Source organism: Brachyhypopomus gauderio, chromosome 5, assembly GCF_052324685.1.
Source record: "Brachyhypopomus gauderio isolate BG-103 chromosome 5, BGAUD_0.2, whole genome shotgun sequence".
NCBI classification, from domain to species: domain Eukaryota; kingdom Metazoa; phylum Chordata; class Actinopteri; order Gymnotiformes; family Hypopomidae; genus Brachyhypopomus; species Brachyhypopomus gauderio.
The window spans coordinates 10,464,476-10,488,469 of NC_135215.1; the positions used below are offsets into that span (position 1 = coordinate 10,464,476).

General features: G+C 44.5%; 1 protein-coding gene across 21 annotated transcripts in view; it reads left to right on the forward strand.

The window, feature by feature from the left end:
* Nucleotides 1-7,490: 7,490 nt before the first annotated feature.
* plekha5 (pleckstrin homology domain containing, family A member 5) overlaps nt 7,491-23,994 on the forward strand; it is a 107,742-nt gene continuing 91,238 nt past the window's right edge. For 20 of the 21 annotated variants that reach the window (XR_013130863.1, XM_077005550.1, XM_077005555.1 and 17 more), the window contains exons 1-3: nt 7,491-7,624; nt 7,731-7,807; nt 8,606-8,663. Coding sequence is in view for 20 of the 21 variants with exons in the window: in XM_077005550.1 (XP_076861665.1) it covers nt 7,533-7,624; nt 7,731-7,807; nt 8,606-8,663 (227 nt within the window). In the remaining variant the exon portion in view is untranslated. Of the gene's footprint in view, nt 7,625-7,730; nt 7,808-8,605; nt 8,664-22,271; nt 23,986-23,994 lie in introns of those variants that run through there. The other variant, XM_077005569.1, reaches the window with a different exon arrangement.

The following is a 23,994-nucleotide window of genomic DNA, read 5'->3' on the forward strand; positions in this document are numbered from 1 at the left end:
AGGTATGCCTACTCTTGAGATTAACTGCATCAAAGCATTGACCAACTGGCGTGTTTTGACTTTCCTAAGTGGAAATGCCTCAGGATAGCGAGTTGCATAGTCGCAGATAACAAGTATGTACCGGTTTCCTGCCTGACTTCTTGGTAAGGGACCAACGATGTCCATAGCGATCCGTGTGAATGGGGTCTCTACTATGGGAAGATTTATTAGTGGCACTCTATCAGATTTTTTCGCTGGAGCTGTGAGTTGGCACTCGGGGCAGGTCTTACAGAACTCTGCAACATCTACATGCTGACTAGGCCAGTAAAATCTGTGTGCTATTCTGTCAAGTGTTTTAGCGTGTCCTAGGTGGCCTGCCCATGGTTCAGAATGTGCTAGTTTAATGACCTCTTGCCTTAAACATTTTGGTACCACTAACTGCTCTTGGTCACCTTTAACTCTGTAGAGTATATTTTCTTTTAAAACTAGACAATTGTCATTTTTATTTGCTGCTATGTCCTTGGCGTACTTTGAAAATAATGGTTTGAGTGACTCATCCTGGCTCTGTAGTTGTGCTATGTTACTAGGTAGAATTTCGGTCTGAATGTTAGGGTTTTCTAATTTTTCAACCAATACTGTACCCTTTGTCTTGTCCTGCCTTTTTTCTCTTTTAGATTTCCTATTTCTTAACTCCATATTAAATGGCATTTCTTTCAGTAAAACTTTGCTTTCTTGAGCAGTTTCTCTTTTGGTTTGCAGCCTAGTTGCTATCATCCCCTCTGCTACACTCTGCTGCCCAGTTAAGAGGTCTACTAAAATTGGTAAGTCTCTGCATAATATGACAGCATATGGGGCGCTCTGTATAATTCCCACCTTTAGCATATATGCTTGTCCCTTAATTTCAATGCTGACATCTGCTGTGGGGTAAACCTGTTCATCCCCGTGTATACATTTTACTCGTATTGAACCGGTGTGACTGAGTCTAAGCTCAGGTAAACACTCTGCTAGGATCATGGACTGGCTAGCGCCGGTGTCTATTAAAGCCTTAAATCTCTTCCCTCCTATTTTTACATACACCACGCTATCTGTACAGCTTTCCTGCCGCTCAGTGCTCGTCGCGCGTTGAGGAATGTAACACAATCTATTGAAATTACTCTCGCGTTTAGGGCATACATTTGCCTTGTGGCCGATTTGGTTACAATTGTAACACCTCCATACAGCTTCTTCCTGACGTTTATCGCTGTTTACTATAACCCTTCCTATGTTTTTATTAGGACGCCAATGACTCTGTGGGGTTATTCTAGTGTGTTGTATCCTAGAACCACCGCTACTACCACCCCCATATTTACCGGGCTCTGCGTGATGCATTCTGTGGACGTTTCCATGCCGGAATTCTGCTTCGGTTTGTCTCGCTGCTTGGAACGCCTCCGCCATCTCCATGACTTGGTCTGCCGAGGTTGGACTGCGTTCTATAATCCAGCTTCTTAGTTCCGGCTTTACCGTCCTCAGGAATTGTTCTAGTATGATGGTATCTCCTATTTCCTCTTTAGATTTTTCTTTCGGAACCATCCATTTCTCGTAAAGACCTTTTAGCCTTGTAAAGAATTCTCTTGGGGTTTCATCTTCTTTCACCGCTGAGTTCCGGAATCGCTGTCGGTAAGTTTCTTTATTTATTTCATATTTTTTTAGTATTGCTTGTTTAACTTTGTCGTATTCACCGGCGTCATCCGCATCCATGGCCACATACGCTGCTCGAGCTTTGCCTTCGAGTAATGGCACCAAGTATAACGCCCATGTTTCTCTTGGCCAACACGTAGCTTGTGCTATTCGCTCAAACATGGTGAGAAAGTGCTCGATGTCATCGGTTTCTTTTAGTGTCGGCATTCTCGGTGTAGGTGGTGTGTGTGTTACTCTTGGGGCTTCGTGCTGATATAGACCTGCTCTTGGAGTCTCGTCTCTACTTCGTAGAATCTGAGTTCTGGAAGGCCCCGGAGCTTCTGTACTTTCACTTTCTTCACGGCGTCTTTCAGGTAGGTTTCTCCTCAGCTCGTCTTGAAGTAGCCCGAACTGGTGGTGCAGCGACCGCCATCTTTGCTCTTGTCTCGCTGCTTCACGTTGCAAATGTTCGTCTTTTTCTTGTTGCACTCGTACAAAATCTTGTAGTGTATTGCACAACTGTTCAATGCTGGTGTCTGTTTTTGTTGCTACTGCTTGGGAACTAGTGGGAAGCCGTTGTCTTTCTTCATCATCTACGTGTTCCTCTTGTTGCTCGCTTTGCGTCAACTGAACTTTTTTCGGAGGCATCTCGTACCGTTTTTGTCTCTGATACTTGGGATCCGGACGCTTGCTGACGCTCTTTTCTGCTCTTATCTGCAGGCACGTCTGAGCCGTCGAATCTTCAAACTTTTAATACCGCTGCCACCATTTGTAACATTCCCCGACGAAGGACAAGGTACTCCGTGAGAATGCCAGGAATTATGTGTGTCGAGTGTCAGGCACAGAGTACGTGTTTCTCAGATCAAGGGCACAGGATACCTCCATTATGTTACTTAGTGTTTAATTTATTATCAGTAAACAAAGTGAAAATAAAAAGAGTAGATCCAAGCATAAAACAATTGGGCAAGCTCTAATGTCTCCTAGACATGTATCAACAATCTTACAGCTCACAACCTTTACTAGACTAACTTCAGTCAGCAGGTCATTTAACATCTCTTACCGTGGCGTTTTACCTTCTAGCCTACACCACCCTTAAATACCCTGAGCCCCGCCCTGGGCTAAACCAACATACTGGGTAGGTGTATTGTACAGAGAAATAATGAAGTTACTATTTTACATCATACGTTGCAACAAGGAATAACAGTACAAATGATTTATACAAATGGCCATTGTCAATCTCTTTTACCGGTAAGTATATTTAATGTCCAGTTCTTTTAATCCTGGGTGTCCTTCTGCAGCTCCCCCTACCCTTACACGGTCATGGGCCCTTCTGACCAGTATAAGGGCTGGAGCTGTTCCACCCCAAGCTCTTTGGTAGGTAAGTCCAGTGTCTAAGATGCCATATAGTGTGGGGCAGATCTCTGACCTCATCACACAGTCCAGACATGAAATACGAACAGACATACTCGGGCAGATAAACCAACACGACGGGGAAACATGGAACAGGCAGGAATACTTGCAGCGGAAACAATACTCACAAAGGACAGGATAGAACAAAGCACAAGACACTAAGTAGACAAAATCACGGATACTGGACTGGGGAAATACTAGGACTTTATACATAGAGACTAATTAGGGACAGGTGATGGCAATGACACTGGGGCGTGGCAACAAACAAGGAAACACAAAGACAAACGAGCAGGGCGGGACAAACAGGCAGGGAACACGGACATGAGGGAACCCAGAGTGACAGCTACGAGAGGGGGCGTTGCCCTACGTGACAGATTCAGTTAATACAGGTACTTGTAAAGACTTCTATCAATCTGTGTTTTTCGTTTGAATAGCTAGGGTTAGGGTTGGTTTATCCTCTATTCTCTTTGTCATGAATCTTGTCTTTATCAACATTAGACCACAAACTTTTTAGTTTTATCACTTTCCAAGTATTCCAGACATTTTCTTGTAGCTCATCTATTATTTATAGTAGCATCGTGATGTTTTTATCATCCACCTTTTGATCATTAGTAAAATTAGATGTTTTACTGCAGCTAGAGATGGATTTATCATGCAAAGGCTTCTCATTCAAACATAAAATAAAAGCTTCTTTTTTTTTTTACAGTTCACCTTATTGCTCTTAGATGATCTCAGCAGTGCTAGCTCTCTTTATGCTCTCTGCTGCGTATAGATGTAGGTGTTAAATAGTTCATTAAAACAGGCTTTTAAAATCTTCTTTGCAGTGGAAAAAAAATGTCCATTGCACACCGTCACATGTGAGAGATGGACTAGTATGGAAATTGTGAAAGAAGTCATTGGCCAAATTGTAAGACTGTTGACTTATATATGTAACTTATCCTTTCAAAAAGGTGTTTTTCCGAATAATATGAAAATGGCAAAGGTTATACCAATATTTAAACATGGAGATAAGCATTGTGTTGATAACTATAGACCAGTGTCACTTTTACCCCAATTCTCAAAAATATTAGAGAATTTGTTGTTGTTAAACAAATGGATCTTTTTTGGATAAACACAAAATTCTGAGCGAACACCAGTATGGCTTTAGGGACAATAGAACTACTACATATGCAGTAATGGAGATGGTAGAAGAAATATCAAAGGCAATAGAAAATGACAAATGTTCAGTTGGTGTTTATATTGATTTACAGAAAGCATTTGATACTATAGCTTACAGTATATTATTGAGAAAATTGGAGAAGTATGGAATAAGGGGTGTGGCTTATTCCTGGATCAAGAGTTATTTGGAAAATCGACAGCAATGTGTACAAATTAGTATGTCACAGTTCAGGAAGGTCACTTGTGGAATACCCCAGGGATCTGTGATTGGTCCAAAACTTTTTCTACTTTACATCAATGATATCTGTAATGTTACTAAACTATTAAAATTTGTTATTTTTGCAGATGATACAAATATGTACTGTTCTGGGAATAATTTGAAGGAACTTTTGTCATCTATTGAAAGGGAATTAGAAATCCTTAAAATTTGGTTTGATGTCAATAAGTTGTCGTTGAATATTAAAAAAAAACTAAATTTATGGTTTTTGGAACTCAAAGAAATGAATGAGGATATTAAATTAAAAATATGTGATACTAAAATTGAAAGAGCTTTTGATATAAATTTCCTAGGTGTTGTTATTAATCATAAATTAACATGGTGTAACACAAATGCTGAGAGGAGCGAGATTTATTGCAGGGCATTCCATAATCGTCGTCACTAAGCCAGTCCGGGTGGATAACGGGAGGGCAGTCCGAATAACACGCAAACACAGGCATTTTAAACACAAGGAAACACAACCAGGCAGGGAGACACAGAGAACCAAAATCCAACGGACGAAACACAAAACTACGGGAATCGGGTATACGAACCAACAGCATGAAACATACACAGAATCAAAATACTCGACAAGGGACAAGGGAGACTCAGGGGCTATATATACACAGAACACCAAACATGGATCAGGTGCAAACAATGACGACAGGGGCGTGGTAACAAACGAGGAATCAGAGACAACGAGCTGGGCGGGATAAACAGGCAGGGAATAACAAAACCACGAGGAACAAAGACGTTGGAGTGACAGCGGGGAGAGGGGGCGTAGCCACACGTGACACATGGAAACAACATATTGGATATATAAATAGAAAGATTGCAAAGTCAATTTTAATCCTGTATAAGTCCAGAAATATATTAAATTATAAAGCTCTATATATAATCTATTGTTCACTTATACTTCCTTATATGTCATATTGTGTGGAAGTGTGGGGTTCTACATATAAAACAGCATTAAATGCTATAGTTCTTTTACAAAAACGAGCCATACGTATTATTAATAAAGTTGGATATTATGAGCATACTAATATACTTTTTATAAAATCCCATGTTATGAAATTTTATGACTTGGTTTATTATAAAATAATGCAAATAATGTACAAAGTAAAAGTTAATTTACTTCCTGCCTGTGTACAAAGGTTTTTCTCAATGCAAAAGTCTAAATATGACTTGAGAGATGTTTGTAAATTTGTTGTTCAAAAAGCTAGAAAAGAGGTTAAAAGGAGATGTATATCTGTTGTTGGAGTTAAATATTGGAATGATGCCAACATGGATTTATGAATGTGTAGAACATTTTCATAAAAAAAAGGTATGTAGGGAAATTTGAAAGTTACAAGTGTTAAGTAATTACCACTGCTTTTTACTTTCTATTTTTCTTTCTTCTTTTTTTATACTGTAAAATTTTTATGGGTAGCTTAATTTGTTATGTAGGACAGGCATAATAATAAGCATTATGCTTCTGCCTGTGCCTTTTCAGTCATTATTATGTTGACAAGGTTTGTCATGCTGATCTTTGTATTATGTGATGATTATTTGACTGAATAAAGAATTATCATCATCATCATCAAAAAGGGAGCACAAATGAACAAAATAAATACAAGCCAGGGAAGGGAGCTGGCTGAAAACAAAAGCACACGGAGGAAAACCACTCAACGTGTCGTGATCAAAAAGGGAGCACAAACGAACAAAATAAATATAAGCCAGGGAAGGGAGCTGGCTGAAAACAAAAGCACAAAAACTAAAAATAGAGAAAAAAGAGCTTGGGTTAAACTTGAGAAAGGCCAGTAAGGGCGCAGGAGAAGAGACCTTGAAAAAACAGTAGAGAGAGAAAAACGACTGCTCAGTAACCGGGAATAAGGCTGGCTGCAAGAGCGAGCGGCAACAAACAACTCAGCAGTGAGGAACTGCAACCATGCCCATTATATAGGGGAAGGCACAGCTGCAGGTCCTCACCGCTGATTGCGTCTCCCACGAGTATTTGCTCATGGGTTCCCTCCAGTGGTGACAGGAGGGATGGTCCTGGACCCAGCCCTGACAACATCTCACCAGCCAGGACACACACTCTCACACTACAGCACCTTTTACACTACAACAATTACACTACAACAATCTTCATTACTCACTGAGCAACTAGGAATGTCACACAAGCAGGTAGTAAAAGGGAGATGATCTTGCCCTTAGAGTCTGACTGTCACTGCAATGAGAAAATGCATGACGTTAACTTTGACATTCAGCAAAAATATGTGCCAAAATACATTGTCAAATGGGAGAAAATTAATATCCATCACATATTCTGTGATCCCCTCAGGAAGAGAGGGAATAGAGGCTCTGTGGTGGTGGCCTCCTCAGTCTCATGCTCATGTTCTCTAAGCTCCTCTAATACACCGAATCATTAATTGGTTGGATTAGTTGTGCAGTGACAAGCAGAAGGTCAAAGGGTCAACCTGGGCCATGTGCTGTGGAGCTGAAAGCCCTCTCACTGCAAACAGCTCTGGACACCTGAATTTCCACACATGAAAAAGAAAGACAATGTGTTTTAATAGACACTGTGTTTTAACAGCTAGTACTAATACAGCTGCAAATAGTAATTGAAGTCTATTTTTCTGATGTTGATTAACTGATTTGGTCGAATTTCTCATAAAACTTCTGTGGTACCTGTAGAGTGACTACTAATAAAAATAAAAACACTAATACATATGCACAAAATACTACAGAGACATAGATGTAATACTAACAAAATGTTATTTCCCTATCTATTATTAAAAGGTCAATTTTGATTTTCTTTTTAAATTAAGTGGTTTGATTCAGCACCAACCATGTTGATAACCAGCTAAAATTGACCATACATTGCCACCATATCAGTGGACTCGACAACCTCGTAAATGTATATTTTATTTATTATAGAAGATGAAAAAGATAGATGTAAATTATTTGACAGGCACGCGCCCGCCCCCCAGAGGTGCGCTTCATCCCGTTTGCTCGAGACCCCGTTGCTAGGGTTTCCGTGTACGCGCGAGTACGACGGAGACGCGCATCCGAGGGCTGCTTAGTGTTAGACATGGCGGCGGATCTAAACCCCGACTGGCTATCTTGCCTGCCTTCTTCTTGGAGTTATGGGGTTACCCGGGACGGACGAGTATTCTTCATCAAGTAATTATGATGGGAATTGAAAGTTTTGGATAAACCTTGGCTTGAATGCCTACCTCACGCGCTAGCGTACGGGTTTTTTTACATTCTCTCATTTCTTACCCAACAGCGAAGAGGCGAAGAGTACGACCTGGCTGCATCCCGTCACTGGAGAAGCGGTCATTACTGGACACAGGAAAACTCCAGGTAAACAGTCGCCGCGGCGCCGTCTGCTTTGTTTTTGTCAAACAACGACTGAAGAACGTAGAGACGCGGCAAGAAACGGCATTAGAGAGCCCTGCAGTACTGCCGCAGCTGTGGCGCTACGCGGCGACGGCGGCTACCACGTCCGTCTGGCCGAACCGCGTCTGGACGCGCTGTCACGATGGCCAGAAGTTCCGTTTCGCGTCGTCGGGCCGCTACAGTGTGTCCGTGTCACGTTCCGCGTCGCCTCGTCGAAGCGGCCAGTGCCGTCCGAGTGCAGCGCGCGGCTGGGCTGGGCTGGCAGCACTGGGCAAAACTATCGTGCAGTGAGGGTATATTCATAAACCCAGCGGCTCTGGTCGGTCTGAAGACTCGAGTGTGTGACAGCGGAAACGCGGAGCGGTTCCTTCTAGTAACAGCACACTCCTCGCGTCCTGCGCACCAGCGGCTCTTGTGCCTGAATTGATTTCCATATCCAACCGTTATCGAGCCCAAACACGGCACTTCACGTTCATAGAAATCTGCAGTGCTAAGCGAGCGACGTGGAATAAAATAAAGGAGATCACGGCCGCTATTCATATGCAGTGTAATGTGCAGTGTAATGTATTGTGGCGAGAGGCGCCTGCAGATGAAGCCTCGGGCTGGTGGGAAGCGCGAGGACAACATGACGCCGCAGAGCTCGCGCAGCTCTAACGGACGTTTCTGCGGCTGTTCGCCAGATGTTCTAAAAAACGTCAGAGTCCGCCATAAAATCAACTTTCGTAAAGGAAAATGTTATAATTATTGTTTTTCTTTCCTCAGATTTACCCACTGGATGGGAAGAAGGATATACGTTCGAAGGGGCACGTTGCTTCATCAAGTGAGTTGGATTTTGGCTGAGGGTGGGACGCCGTTTACCCCTCATCTCCTCTTCGCCTTTTTGCGTCGTGGAAAAAGATCAACACGGCCCCTCACACTGTTACCCCCGTTCGTCGTAGCGGGCCCTGCGTCTGTCAGGTTTCTTCAGGCGCCATGCCCGCAACAACTCGCTTTTCCGCTCCCGTTTCTCGGCGAGTCGTTACTGCCGGGTGACGCGGAGTCGGACAGGGCCGCGTGACTCAGCTCGCGCTCGGCGGAACAGGCTCTGCTTGTTGGCGCTCCGCTCCCTCGGGACCCAAACGTTATTAGCCTACATATAGGTAGCAGTTCGAGTCCATGCACGTTTGGCCTCTTGTTTTTTTTTGTAGTGAGTCGAGGCTGTTGCGCCCTGCAGCGATTCCCAGGTTTTCTGCACGTTTCTTAATTGATTTGCATAAACATTACTATTATGAGTACCCTGCATTAAAACCATGTCATTAACATGAGGCTTTAGTCCGGCCATTGGAGGACATTTCTTTGCATCATTGGTCTTGGTGTAGATGTGAGAATACTGTGTGGCAGCACAACAGAATTCCAAACTACCTGCCACTGCACTGAGTGTAAACATCTGAATGAACTCGTGTTCACCTGGTTACCCCATAAAATGAAGGCTTTGACGGGATCACCTTGTATAATAATTTCTTCCACTGGAAAGTCTCCCTCAAGTCAGAGCATCTAGAATGATCAATTACTGCATCCCAGGGAATACGTGGTGTGTTTGAACAGTCTTTGAATGATACCCGGTCATTGCGGTGTTAGCCTTTAGAATTAGTCACTAGTGTTAACCTTTAGTGTTAGCTACTAGACTTAGCCTTTGGTGCTAGCCTTTAGTATTAGTCTAGTGTTATCCACCAAAGTTAGCCCTTAGTGTTAGACACCAGAGTTAATCCTTAGTGTTACCACTATACTCGGCCCATAATATTAGCCAGTATAATTAGGCCTTAGTGTTACCCACTAGAGTTAGCGCTTAGTGTCTGGTTTGTGGTTCTGTGCAGTACGGGTTCTGTGTGTGAACTGGGTTTGGGGTGTTTCTGAACACAGACTTTGATGTGCTTGTCGTCCTGCCCTGGTGTCTCCGTGGTGACTGAAAGACAGCAGTGGTAGGATGATGTGGAGTGTGGGTCTCCTTTACATGCTGCAGAGTGCAGACATTCTCAACCCACTTGGTCTGTTCCCTAGCGAGCTCACACAAACCTCAGCACACACACAGTTCACACAAACCTCAGCGCACACACTGTTCACACAAACCTCAGCGCTCACACAGCTCACTCAAACCTCAGCACACACACAGCTCACTCAAACCTCAGCACACACACAGCTCACTCAAACCTCAGCACATAGACAGCTCACACAAACCTCAGCACACACACAGCACACATACATCTGAGGGCCACCCTTAGCTTAACTGCATTCTCTCTCTCTCTCTCTCTCTCTGTTTCTCTCTCTCTCTCTCCCCCTCTACCTCCCTGTCACTCCTTCCCATTTTCATTTTATGAAACTACATGCAGCCTGTTGGCCACACTGCTGGTCTGTTTTGTCTCTGTCAGGTGGAAGAAGTTGCCCCTTACAGTGCTCAAAGTGCAACTTCTGACCCTGTAGGTGTGAGGAGAGCAGGTGCTGGGCTGGGCCTAGCTCCATCACAATGGTAGCATCACACAGCTCCTCCACCTCTGCACACTCCAGTAGCACCAGATGGCAGCCATCCAGAGATGGAGTCTGATACAGATTCATTTCACTGGCACGGTCGTAGTGGGATACGGCTCATAGACAACACTGCCCTCCCATACTTTGATCTGCTAGCCTCACTGTTTTGGGGACAATAGTCTGTGTATTTCAGAAAGACAAGAGCCATCTGTGGGTATTGCTGTGGTTTACGTAGTGACATTCATCTGTGTACTTATTATTCTCTAAAACCAAGTTGATCATTCATTTTTTGCGATAATCGATGGCCTTGCTCGACCTGCTTTAGAAGAGCTTATAAAGCCCAGTGCAGACGTGCACTTATGCTGGAGAGTGAGGAGCTGCTGTCTGTGTCACCCAGGAACTGTGTGGACTGTGTATACAGCAGCTGTTATTCACTAGGCTAGTGCATGTGGTCTGCAGACCTTTCAGTCTGTCACTCTGCTCATGTGAAGGACCAGAGCTGTAGAGAAGACATGTGAGCTAGGGCTGAGTGGAGTGGGGGAGGTGGTGTCACACTGCACTCTTAACTCACTGAGAAGCTCTTGGTGTTGCTGAATGCCATAGCAGCATGTTTTTGGTCATGAGGTCCCACCCACTGCTTAACATGCTCCTACGGGATTTGAGAGTGGGTCAAAAGGCAAGCTGAAGACCACACCCCTTTTGTCTTGTTCTTGGCTCAAGCCGTTTTTCACAAGCAGAGCAGGAAAGCCCAAACGGAGGGAAGAGCAGGGCAGTGCTGGCTGTGTGGAAGGCAGAGCACTCGCTCTCATCTTCACCTGCTTAGCAATGCGAATTTGGAGACTGAGCAGTACGGAAAGCTTATTTTCACTGGCTAGAAAATAAGTAAACAAATCCAAGCAAAGTCAACAGAGAAAAAGTTACAAAGGTCACCTCCCCAACTGTGGCATGGTCTTTACAGAGATGTAATTTAGATTTTGCCATTTCAGTCTTACAGCAGCAGAAGATTGTGTGTGTGTGTGTCTGTATTTGTGTGTTTGGCTCAGGGGCAGGACTCAGGGGCAGGGCTCAGGGGCGGGACTCAGGGGCGGGACTCAGGGGCAGGGCTCAGGGGCGGGGCCATGCTCATGCACTGGACTGGGCCCGGCCTCAGGGACTGGTGTTCCTATATTGAATTCTTTACATGCATGTCATTTTGATACAATGTAGGGGGAACAGTTTCTTGTCAGGAGCGTTCAGTTCTTGGGATGAAGCAGCACTTCACAGCTGTATTCTCACAACTGATACTGACATTTATTTGTCTGTATGGGAGTTGTTCAGGTTTAGCTTTTAGCTTTTGGTAAGACTTATGCAATAAACCAAATATTAGTAGTAAACCAATACTATTTGTAGCAACACTTCATCTGGTGTAATTACAAAGGTCACCCAGCTGCCATATTACAGTGACAGTAGGAGGATTACATTGTGCTGAATGAAAATCTCAGCAGTCAGCATGGAGATGACGGAGATGTTTAGAACGGTGCTGTCCAGAGACTGAGGGATGTGCAGAGGAGGGCAGTGCACTGGCCAGGCCTCTTAGGTCCCCGTGTACCCCTTGATTCATGCATGACTTCAGTGAGAAGGTCACGACAGGCATTTAATCACGCAAGTGGTGGCGGGTGGCGGGTGCGGGCAGCGGAGCGTCTGATTCTGGGTCAGGGCAGCAGTGGAGCAGCACTGCGGCTTCCTGAGGGTGGAACAAGATGCAGCTGCCACTGGCACCATAATTCAGAAGAACATCTGAGCTGCGTCTCCGTTACAGCAGCCACCGTCGGCCCACGCAGCCTTGGAGATGCGTCTCACGTGAGGACTCGGGCTGGGTTGGTCTGGATTGTGTGTGATATAGAGTGCTGTCAGTGTCCCAGCTTTACTCTCCTCCTCTCCCCTCTCCTCCCCTCCCCTCTTCTATCCCTCCTCCCCTCTTCCCCCTCAGTAGGGTTTTTTGTGGTCTGCTTGGACTCTGCCCAGCTGATGATCCTATGTCACTCTGCCATTGTAAAGTACGTTTCAGTTATAACTGCAGGTAATTTGAGTTGCTGATTTTTATGCCTGCTGTTCTGATTCTTCACACTTAACATCCACCCACATAATCCACATCTTAGTGTCAGAGAATGGTGCTCATACTGTGGTTAGATTGCTTCATTAATTAAACAGGATCATATTTTCAGGTTATTGACAATAGCTCTTTTTATTTCATGTAAGCCTCTTTCCACACAGGTGTCATGACAACACGAGGCTCTTCTGGCCGAGTGAATAAGAAAACCTGTAAACCTGTAATCTGTAAAAAAGTGAATTCAGCGTTCTGTTTGTGTGAGACTGTAAGAAGGGTGAAGTGAACCTACGCTGCGTGTCCCAGCCTGTGTCCCAGCCAGACTGTGTCCCAGCCTGTGTCCCTGCCCATGCATATCCCTGTGTGTCTGTGTCTGTGCTGTCTGTGTCGTCTGTGCTGTATAGAATGTGACATTGATGGAGTCAGGAAACTAGTTTTTGCTCTGATGTTGAGAAAAATATTTTTGAACTTTCTTTTTACAAGGAAAGGATACTTGTTCTTATTCTGTCTTAGTTGTTCCAGCAGAGGAGCAGGAGGGGAGTCCTGATATTATAAAGAGTAAGAGGAGCAGGAGGGGAGTCCTGATATTATAAAGAGAAAGAGGAGCAGGAGGGGAGTCCTGATATTATAAACAGTAAGAGGAGCAGGAGGGGAGTCCTGATATTATAAACAGTAAGAGGAGCAGGAGGGGAGTCCTGATATTATAAACAGTAAGAGGAGCAGGAGGGGAGTCCTGATATTATAAACAGTAAGAGGAGCAGGAGGGGAGTCCTGATATTATAAACAGTAAGAGGAGCAGGAGGGGAGTCCTTATATTATAAACAGTAAGAGGAGCAAGAATGGAGTCCTGGTATTATATTATAAACAGTAAGGCTTGAAAAGTTCAAAATGCATCACCGACATGTCTCTACAAACAATCTTAATTTGTGTGATGACATGTAATTACATGCATTAGGATATGGGTTATTAAGCACATAAGCATCCAGACCAGGGAGAAACCCATGACCTGATATGACCTACCCAGACAGTCTGGTTCAACATTCTGCTGTTCGCAGTGCCCCTGTGTGATGGGGCTATCACAGAGGTTCGTGTGCCGAACGTCTCCCTGATGTTGGCTCTGTGAGTGTGTCAGGAGTGTTTCATAAAGGTCAGAGTTCGGCAGTGGCATGGAGAAAGATCTGAGCATTGTGCTGGTAAATTGAGTCTTGGGCAGAGTGAGAATCTGTATGAGACTGTGGGATAGTTTAATATTCCTGCACATCTCTGCTTTCACATTCACACCATCACATTAAGATACTCAAATGAACATACATGGTCAACCTTAAAGAAGTTGTCATGTTTCTGCTATATTTTGTGGACGTTTTCCATAATCAGCAGCATTCTGAGCCCGTTTGGCACCTTTGTTTGGATGTACGGCGGAACATTGACCCTTTTTGGAATGACTGTCTTGCCAGTATTGCGGTGTGTCGTAATTCAGCACCGCACCCAAGATAAGCCGACTTCCTGCTGGCCAGACAGAGTTTGGCTGAGTGCCAGCAGCATCTGCTCCTGAACTTCTCTCCTAATGTGGAGGACAGCAGGGCTGACGCAGCTTCTCAAACACTCCCATCAGCTCAAGGTGTGTTGTGTAGTTTCCTTCACTTTGAAGCAAATCTCCTAGAGACCAAGGGGGCTGTTTTCCTTTATTTGTCTTGGGGAATCTCAGGGCAAGGGTTTGGGTTTGGGTTTGCATTTGGGTTTGGGTGGGTGCTGCTTTGATTACATACTGTGTAATGCAGTTTAGTAGTTAGCCTACTGTTGTTGATTTCAATCCTTCCCATAACTATATGTCTGTCTTTTTAAAAAGTCAATATGGAAGTATACCTGATTGATTCAGTCTTCCTGCAAATCTCATTCCAGAGAGCTGCAGGTGGAGTTTGTGGCAGATGCAGGTGGAGTCTGCAATATGTTTACTGCGTGGCTGGTATAACTAAAGGATCACAAAGGCCTGTTCATATACTTCATTCACTTATTTCATTCAAAAAATGTGTCAGTGATTCAGTCAGAAAGAGACAGACAGACAGACAGACAGACAGACAGACAGACAGGCAGTGGTATTTGAGCAGGTCTGAATTAACCCACATTGTGATACAAGAAAAAGGTGAAGCCCAGAGAAAGTGGTGGAAATGATGGAGAAACTCCAGATATGTGGTCAGATTTAATATTCTTTTTTTTTTACAAGCTAGTCTTTTTTTTTACAAGCTAGTCTTTTTTTTTACAAACTTTTTTTAGTGCCATATTTTTCTAATATATGCATCCACTGGTGTGGTGATGGTACAGGTGTGTTGGAGGGATTCAGTCCCTCCACCTCATGTACAGTGGCTTGTACAGACAAACACCAACATTACTAGTGAGGATCTTGCTTTGCTTCACATTTAAAATCACTCACTCTGAAACTTGTGTAGAAGTGATAGTGGAGCTTTATGGATCTTGATCTTTGACTAGTGAATACTGTGTCTGTACAGGTTACTGCAGGTTACTGGTCTTCAGTGTCAGTCGTTGGGTGGGGTATCAGGTTCTGATCCTACACTTGCTTTGTTAATTCTTCAGGATCCACACTAGACCCCAAGCAGAGGTGTGAATAATATCAGCACTTTACTGCACTCTAGTTACCGTAGGGACAACGGGATCAGGTGTAATTAACAGGCTTGCACAGTGTGTGTGTGTGTGTGGGGGGGGGGGTAATTAGGCTGTGTGTGGGGTGTTCATTGGGCTGTGATGTGTGGGGTGTGGTTGGGGTATTAGACTGATAAAGGTGTGTGTGTGTGTGTGTGTTGGGGGGTTCATTAAGCTGTCATAGGTGTGTGTGTGTGTGTGGGGAGGGTTCCTTAGGCTTTCATAGGTGTGTGTGTGTGTGTGTGTTGGGGTGTTCATTAAGCTGTCATAGGTGTGTGTGGCGTGTGTTCATTAGGCTGTCATAGGTGTATGGGTGTGGGTGTGTGTATGTGTGTGTGTTCATTAGGCTGACACAGATGTGAGAAAACTGCTTTAGATTACGATTCTAAAAATGACCAGTTTGGTTGTAAATACTTTGCTAGTGGTACTCACCATAGTTCACAGCCGTATTGGCACTGGTAGTTGTCACGGTTCAAATGCCTGTGTGCCGTGTGAGCCTGTCTGTGTGGTCAGCTTCAGTCTGCTGTGTATCATGATTGTGTCCTTTCTTAGCTTTATTCTCTGTCCTTATTAACCCAGAGTTACAGCCCCTTTAATTATCCAGAGTCATCAGATAAAAAATTCCTCACTGCTAATCTTTCATTTTGACAGGATTGATGAATTTTTGCTTGAACGTGTGAGGTCATGTGCTATAGAGGGTTCAGGCTCACAGTCATGTGCTCTAGAGGGTTCAGCCCCACCACAGCCCCACACTGGGTCTTTGGACTGGACTCAGTGTCTGGCATTTCCTCGCTGATCTCTAATTCCACTCTAATTTCCAAATAGTCTCCATTTCCAGTAATTCCCACCAGTTCTTGTGTGAGCCTTTGCTTCGGTTGCCCTGTAGGGGAAGGGCTGTAGAAGCAGTTGGCCAGAGAAGCTAACTCAAGCATTTTTGTGGTCTCCTCCCATGATCTGGTGCACACAGGCTGACTGTTAGCAGCCTGCTGATCTCCGTGCTCAGCACAGATCCTTCAGCCACACGAGGCCTTGACTGCTGCCTTTTAATCCAGCTGTTGTGTGCAGCTCTAATAAAGCAATCTGGATGTTCACAGACTCGGCTGCATCTTGGCCTGCTGCAGACACCAACATTCTATTATTTTTGCATATGCTGAACTCTACTAACAGGATGAGGATAAATAGTTAATGGAGTGCTGCAGGGTTTTAAGTAATTGCAGATATGTGCTGGAAGGCTCACAGATCTGCAGTCAGTGTTGGAGTGTGTTCTTTTTCCCCTTCTTTTTTTTATTTTCAAAATGTGAAACTCCCAAAATTATGTGGTGGTGGTGGTGCTGTTCTAGGCTGTTCTGTGGTTGAGAGGGAAAACAGTTGTATAGATGCTTTGACTTTGCATCATGCAAATGCTGCTTCCTGTAACGGTACACTGAAACACGGGTGAGTTGTAATTCCTTCATGTTGAGTGGCTTCCAACAGGATGATCCTATAGAATGCAGAACCAAGAAAAACAATGAATTCCAAAACAAGTACAATCCAACTGACATGGCCTGCAGTTCAGACTGCAGTTATAGTGTCATGACATCTTTTTTCCTTTATGAACATGCTTAATGTGACCCCATTAATTAATGCCCAGTATCCTTTTACACCTGAGCAGGGCAGACCCTTACCCTCTAACCGGATAACTATAACTTACCACAACCCTAACCCAGCCTTGATAGGATAACCCAGACCCATACCCCAATCCTAACCCAGCCTTGATAGGATAACCCAGACCCATACCCCAATCCTAACCCAGCCTTGATAGGATAACCCAGACCCATACCCCAATCCTAACCCAGCCTTGATAGGATAACCCAAAACCTTATCCCAACCCTATTCCTTACCCTAACATTAACCCAACCTAGATAGGCAGACATAGCAAGCTTGCTAGGACTTACATGAACCTGTACAAGTGAATGCTGTGGTGTAGGGTGTGGGTCGTACAGGTGTGGCGTAGGGGGTGAGCTGTGCAGGAGTGGCGTAGGGGGTGGACTGTGCAGGTGTGGCGTAGGGGGTGGGCTGTACAGGTGTGGCGTAGGGGGTGAGCTGTGCAGGTGTGGCGTAGGGGGTGGACTGTGCAGGTGTGGCGTAGGGGGTGGGCTGTACAGGTGTGGTGTAGGGGGTGGGCTGTACAGGTGTGGCGTAGGGGGTGGATTGTACAGGTGTGGTGTAGGGGGTGGGCTGTACAGGTGTGGCGTAGGGGGTGAATTGTACAGGTGTGGCGTAGGGGGTGGGCTGTACAGGTGTGGCGTAGGGGGTGGATTGTAGGTGACTGGTATGACCCTCTTGATTTTTATTCTCTGTTGAGACGATAGATAAACAATCTGCGCTTGTTGTGCATAACTTCAGACTCCACTCTCAGATAAATTACTTGTTGGAGGTGTTTCTGACAGTGGTTGTTACTGCATCTGTGAAATCCTGGAGCCGGCAGCTCTTGTGAAGTGCTAATAAGGTGTCCAGAGCGTTATGGATATGCCTTTAAACTGCCCTAAAAACTGCTGAATTACTGCCTTAATCAGGGCCCTGTGGGGACACAGACGAGATGTTTGTAATAATGAAGTGATTTACTGCTTTTTCTCTCTCTTCTTTTCCGTCTCACTCCCTTCCGCAGTCTCTCTGACTCACTCTCTCACACTCTCATCTTTCTTTTTTTCATCTGCTGTCCATTTTTATTTTAGTTCTTCATTTAATTAGAACAGGTCAGATAAATGCCTTCCTATAAGGGTTAAATGGAAAAAGTCCATGAAGCAGAGGAGCCTTTACCATCCCACAGGGCTGTGAGGTTGTCATGGTTGCGAGGTTGTCGTGGTTGCGAGGTTGTCGGGGTTGCGAGGTTGTCGGGGTTGCGAGGTTATTGGGGTTGCGAGGTTATCGGGGTTGCGAGGTTGTCATGCGCATTAACACAACATTAACACACTGCATGTGTGTTTGGTTTTGTTTGTGTGTGGAGTGTTTGTGTTTCTTTCTTTACGTTCAACAGTTTTCAGGCTACATGTTGATTACTACATTGAATTTTACATAAAAAGAATTCTTAAATAAATTTCAGTCAATTGAATCTTGTCCCTGTTCCTTGGGAATATTGTTAAGGGTCTCATAAGATAAATGCGTTATGAGGACAGAATACAACATGTGTACCTAATGTGCATACAGTAGCATTAAAATGCAAAACAGTATGTGCATATCAAGTCAAATATGCATAAATATCCTTCTGGGTGCTTTACAGGGAGGCTGTTTATTTCCGCTGTGACTGAGGTGGTAATTGAACATGGTTATGAGGATTATTAGCATGTGAAACCGTTAACAGCCTGATGGCTAATGTGTGGGGAGAGGCAGCTGAGTGTGTGCAGGCAGCACTAACACTGCACATTGTTAGGCAGATCAGAGGAAAGGTGCTGATGATGTGTGTGTCTGGGCAGAGCAGCCTGGTGCTAAAGATCACCTGCTATCTTCTCTCTCCCACCAAGGTGCTTATTAATAATCCACCTGCTGGATTTCCTAATGGTCCTGCAGCCTGTAGCTCTCAGACATGTAAAGACACTGCGAAAGCTGTCTGGGGCATTAAGCTCTCAACACCACGTGTGTGTGTGTGTGTGTGTGTGTGTGTGTGTGTGTGTGTGTGTGTGTGTGTGTGTGTGTGTGTGTGTGTGTGAGAGTGAGAGAGAGATGAGCCTGTATGTTTGTGTTACATGTGTTCCAGATGAGACTGTGTTTGTGTATTGTGTAGTGTCAGGATTAGAGTTGGTTAGGGTTAGTGGCTTAGTTAGAACCCTTACCCAGATTTAGAGTTAGTGGGTTAGTGTGTGTGTGTGTGTGTGTGTGTGTGTGTGTGTGTGTGTGTGTGTGTGTGTGTGTGTGTGTGTGTGTGTGGTGTGTGTGTGTGTGTGTGTGTGTGTGTGTGTGTGTGTGTGTGTGTGTGTGTGTGTGTGTGTGTGTGTGTGTGTGTACTTAATATCTTGTAGCTTCTATCCTTTTGCCATCTTATTTAAGCAGGACAGCCAGAACTGCAGCAGGGTCATGAGAGGAAGTGACCTCACAGCATTGAAGAGTCTGAGGGTGGCTCTGTCCTGGAGACTCCCCTGCTGTGTCATCAGCTCAAGGGGCCTTGCTAACCCTGTGGTTGCTGTGTCATCAAGGACCAGCTGGCCTCCATACATACCACTGTGGTCAGCAGTTTCACAGGGTTGTGTAGGATGTGTAATGACTGCAGGAGATGTGCTGAATGCAGAATAAAGCCCACTACTGAACTGCCATGACCTTTCACCCCACCACTGAACAACCGCCATGACCTTTCACCCCACCACTGAATTGCTATGACCTTTCACCCCACCACTGAACTGCCATGACCTTTCACCCCACCACTGAACAACCGCCATGACCTTTCACCCCAACACTGAACTGCCATGACCTTTTACCCCACCACCGAACAACCGCCATAACCTTTCACATCACCACTGAACAACCGCTATAACCTTTCACCGCACCACTGAACTACCACCATGACCTTTCACACTGTCATGACCTTTCACACCACCACTGACTGCTTTAACCAGTTAGCAACATTTTGCCCATCACTAGTTTATGCCCACTGAAGCATCTGTTCCCTGCACAAAACTGACAGCGTGACTTGCTTTTAAAGACCTGCTGTTGTGACCTGCTTGTGTTGTTTAATGTTTGTGTTTTCGTCTTGATGCTGTGCAGTGTGTTCTTGTGCTGAGATACGAGGACTGTAAAATGAGACGGTGTAAACACACAGTAATAAAGGCTCTTATGTTCACTTCTTTATATAATGAAAGCTTCAGTAAGCATTTTTTTTAAAGAACATGTGGACTAATCTGTCTCCGCTTCCTTCTCAATATCACTATATGTGCTCACAGGCAGGGAGACCCCTCTGGGGCTGTGCTGGACTCTCACACAGTGGTGTGGGGGGCAGGACTCTCACACAGTGGTGTGGTCAGGATCTCCTCAGCCTGTTTAGAAGGGCCAACAAAGGAGTAGGACACATTTCTGTCTGAGTTGAACTAATCCAGACTGCTCATCAGTGTGTGTGCAGGGGCTCACTGCTGTGGACGTTACTACACGACCCTGCTGGGGGGATTGAGAACTCTTCTGTAATGTAGATCTATTAGCAAAATGACAGGATGACAGGAAGTCTGACTAGTGATTTTTCTCAGCATTCTGAAGAAGAGGCAGTGATGTTGTTGTTATTATTATTATTATTATTATTATTATTATTATTATTATTAGTGAACAATCATTGGTACTCTGATGAGTTTGAGTTTGTGCAGGAGTAAAATTGTGGCATAACTACATAAAAAGCCTTATTCAGGGATAGCAGTAAGAAATTCAATAATATAATTCAGTGAGATCGACCAACTTCATCTAGAAATCTTACTCGGTAGGGAAAAGGTTGTGTGCATAGTATCTGTAAGATGAGCTGTAAGAAATGTGCCTGACTAAAATCACACGGCTCTAGCGTAGTTAGATGGGGAGGGTTGTGTGGTCAACTACAGCTGCTCTTTGAGGACTTGTGAGCAGGAGGTTGGAATCCAAACAATAATTTAAGATCCGATGTGGGTGGATAGTAATCAGGCCGTGGAACGACAATTAGGAAATGTCTCTGCAGAAGCAGCAGTGCTCCTCTATGTGCTCACTGGTCCAAGCAGTGCTGTTAGTCTGGGACGGGAGGGGCTTTGGCAGGCAGGGTTAGGCTAGGCTAGGGTGGAGCATGTGACACTGAAGCTTGGAGTTTGATTATTTTGGTTGCCAAATGTTGCGGATATTAGCAAAAACCATAACATCACTTATGGCATCTTTAATATAGCATTTACAGTATTTAAAAAAATTTAATGTCACTTATAACATCTTTAAACATGCTTTTACAGTATGGAAAAAAGAGACACTCCTGATGTGACTGATGTGGTAATATCTGTCGTTTCCTGTAGTCTCTCTTACAGAAATACAGCCATGTGTCACTATGAAATGGAAACATTAATATAAACCTGATCAGCTGATCATGAACAGTACAGCATGCTAATGTCTAATTGTAATAGATAATATTTTGGAGATTAGGATATGTTCTTGCTCTTGCTCTCTGTCAGAGGTCAACAGAGGTCCAGAAACCATGGAGTCACACTGTGCAGTTGTAATGATTTGCAGCTCCTGTCATGTGATATTACCCTTTGTGTTGGCATGTGTGTCTGGACCATGTGTGTGTCTGGACCATGTGTGTCTGGACCATGTGGTGTGTTAAGGGCTGGGTTTCTCTGTCCCATGTTACAGATTGCTCAAAATAAATTTAAGGAACTTTGAAAAATCTCAGACAACAGCTTAACTATTTCACGTCCATTAAATGGATTCAGGTAACATTGGAATATGATGATGACATCAAAGGCACAAAGGAAGCAGAACTAAAGGTAGTTCATGAAGTCATCTGTGCATCTCAGTGACAAACTCCTTACAGTGGAACACTCACAGAAACAACGCAGTATGTCATACAAATGTGCACCAGAAAGCCAACTGTAGTGGAACATGGTGTGTATGTGCTGATGTTGCTGTGTCTTTATCAACAAACTGAGGCTCTCTCTCCGGGCCCTGTCCTTACATGGACAAGGAGGGACGCACATATACACACACATTTCTTCTCTCTCTCTCCAGCCTGCTTCAGTCCCCTTCTTTTCTGTAAACTTGTGCATCCCTTGAATGTGCTAAGAAGAGTCTATATGAGAACAGTCTATATAAGAACAGTCTATATAAGGGAGGCAGCTTCTGTAGTTGCTGTCCTTGTATTTACCATGAAGAGTAACAATCACAGGAAATGACTGCAAATCTCTTAGATTACCATCTCAGAGCAGCCAGCTTGCACTGTGCCTGTAATCTTCTGGAAGTAGTTATGGACAGACATGAGAGACAATTGAAGGAGTAGCACTGGGTTTAGGTTTAGAACTGTGTTTAGGGTTAGCACTATGTTTAAATGTGGGTCTAAATGTGGATAACAGAGGGTCAACAGCTATGGCAACATCACCCAGCTACATCACCCAGCTAGGGCAACATCGCCCAGCTACATCGCCCAGCTAGGGCAATATCGCCCAGCTACATCGCCCAGCTAGGGCAACTGTCCCACATCTTCATATCCCTCTTCCTTTTTACCAGAGCACATGTGATCATCCTGTCGGTCAGTGGTGAGGAACACGTCATAGAAGATGAACGCGTCATAGGAAAATTCAAAACATTGTGAGCTCACATCAGCGTTATTCAGTGATGTCGCCCTGCACAGGCCATTTCTTCTTCAGACCTGAGGCTGGAGATTTATCAGCTATGACAAAATTGTGTCAAAATCAGGTTGAAGTTGTGTAGTATGATCCCAGCATTGTGTGTTGAACACTTTTCATAAATAACCATTAGAGACCAGTGAGCAACACTGACCTCTATGCTACTGACATGAAAACGACTATAGGTCGGGGTTGAAAACACAGGCTTGGTTTCTACATTAGAGAGCAGCAGCCTTGGTTATGAAGTCCCTCTGGGAGTCGCTGTGTATGCACAGCTGTCTCTCCAGCCCTACTGAAGGCCCTGAGTCACAGGCTGGTGCCCGGGCCACAGGACCACTCAGCCCACGGGACCCCTCGGCTCACGGGACCCCTCGCCACTCGGACCATGGGACCCCTCGGCCCACAGGACCCCTCGCCAATCGCCTCTGTGCTGCTGGATCAGTGGCAGGGCTGAGGAGCAGAGCGGCAGCCTCTTCTGAAGGGTCCGGCCCCGTGGGTGTGTCCTCCCTCCCGTGTGAATGCTTTGCTTCCAGTGCTTAACAAGAGTGGAAAAAACACTCGTGCTTTCATCTCAACACATGCACATAGCTCAGGCAAGACCCGCCTACAGGCATGGCCAGGGAGGAGCACACTTCTCTCTTATTTGTGCTGGAATGGGTATTATCTAATATCTCCCCTTCTGTACAGTACAAATGGATTTGTTGTAACAAATCTTGCCAAATGACTAAAATGTAGCATCATTGTTCTGTCTCTGGTTATTTTTGAGGAGTGTATGAATCAGATTGTTTGTGTAATGCGTGTTGAGAAAAACTACTTTATTGGCTAATAGCTACTTCAATGTCTGTTTAGAACTGCATCTTGTCAGAGCGGACCATCTCTGTTCTGTAGTGATCAGAGCGGACCATCTAATCAAATCAAATCAAATATATTTGTATAGCGCTTTTCACAACATATATTGTCAAAGTGGTCCATCTCTGTTCTGTAGTGATCAGAGCGGACCATCTCAGTTCTGTAGTGATCAGAGTGGACCATCTCAGTTCTGTAGTGATCAGAGTGGACCATCTCAGTTCTGTAGTGATCAGAGCGGACCATCTCTGTTCTGTAGTGATCAGAGCGGACCATCTCAGTTCTGTAGTGATCAGAGTGGACCATCTCAGTTCTGTAGTGATCAGAGCGGACCATCTCTGTTCTGTAGTGATCAGAGTGGACCATCTCAGTTCTGTAGTGATCAGAGTGGACCATCTCAGTTCTGTGCTGATCATGGCTCATGTTCCCATGCCAACATCCCAACATGCCAACATGTGTTATTCCAACATGCTTTACTTTGAAATGGAGGCTGAATCTGCTGCTCATATTGTGGACAGACTATGATACTTTTTTAGTTTGTTGTTGTTATTTAATACATTTCAAGTTTCTGTTTAGTTTTTTAGCTTGCTGCATTTTCCACTTTTGCATTAACATTTTTTGAAACTATGTACTTTATTATTTCACATAGTGCCCATATTTAAGTAATTAGCTCTGTTGTATTTAGTAGGTGAAATGTGTACACTGTACAATACAACGGACTCTTAATCTGTTATCACTGGATACTTATCAATCACAAG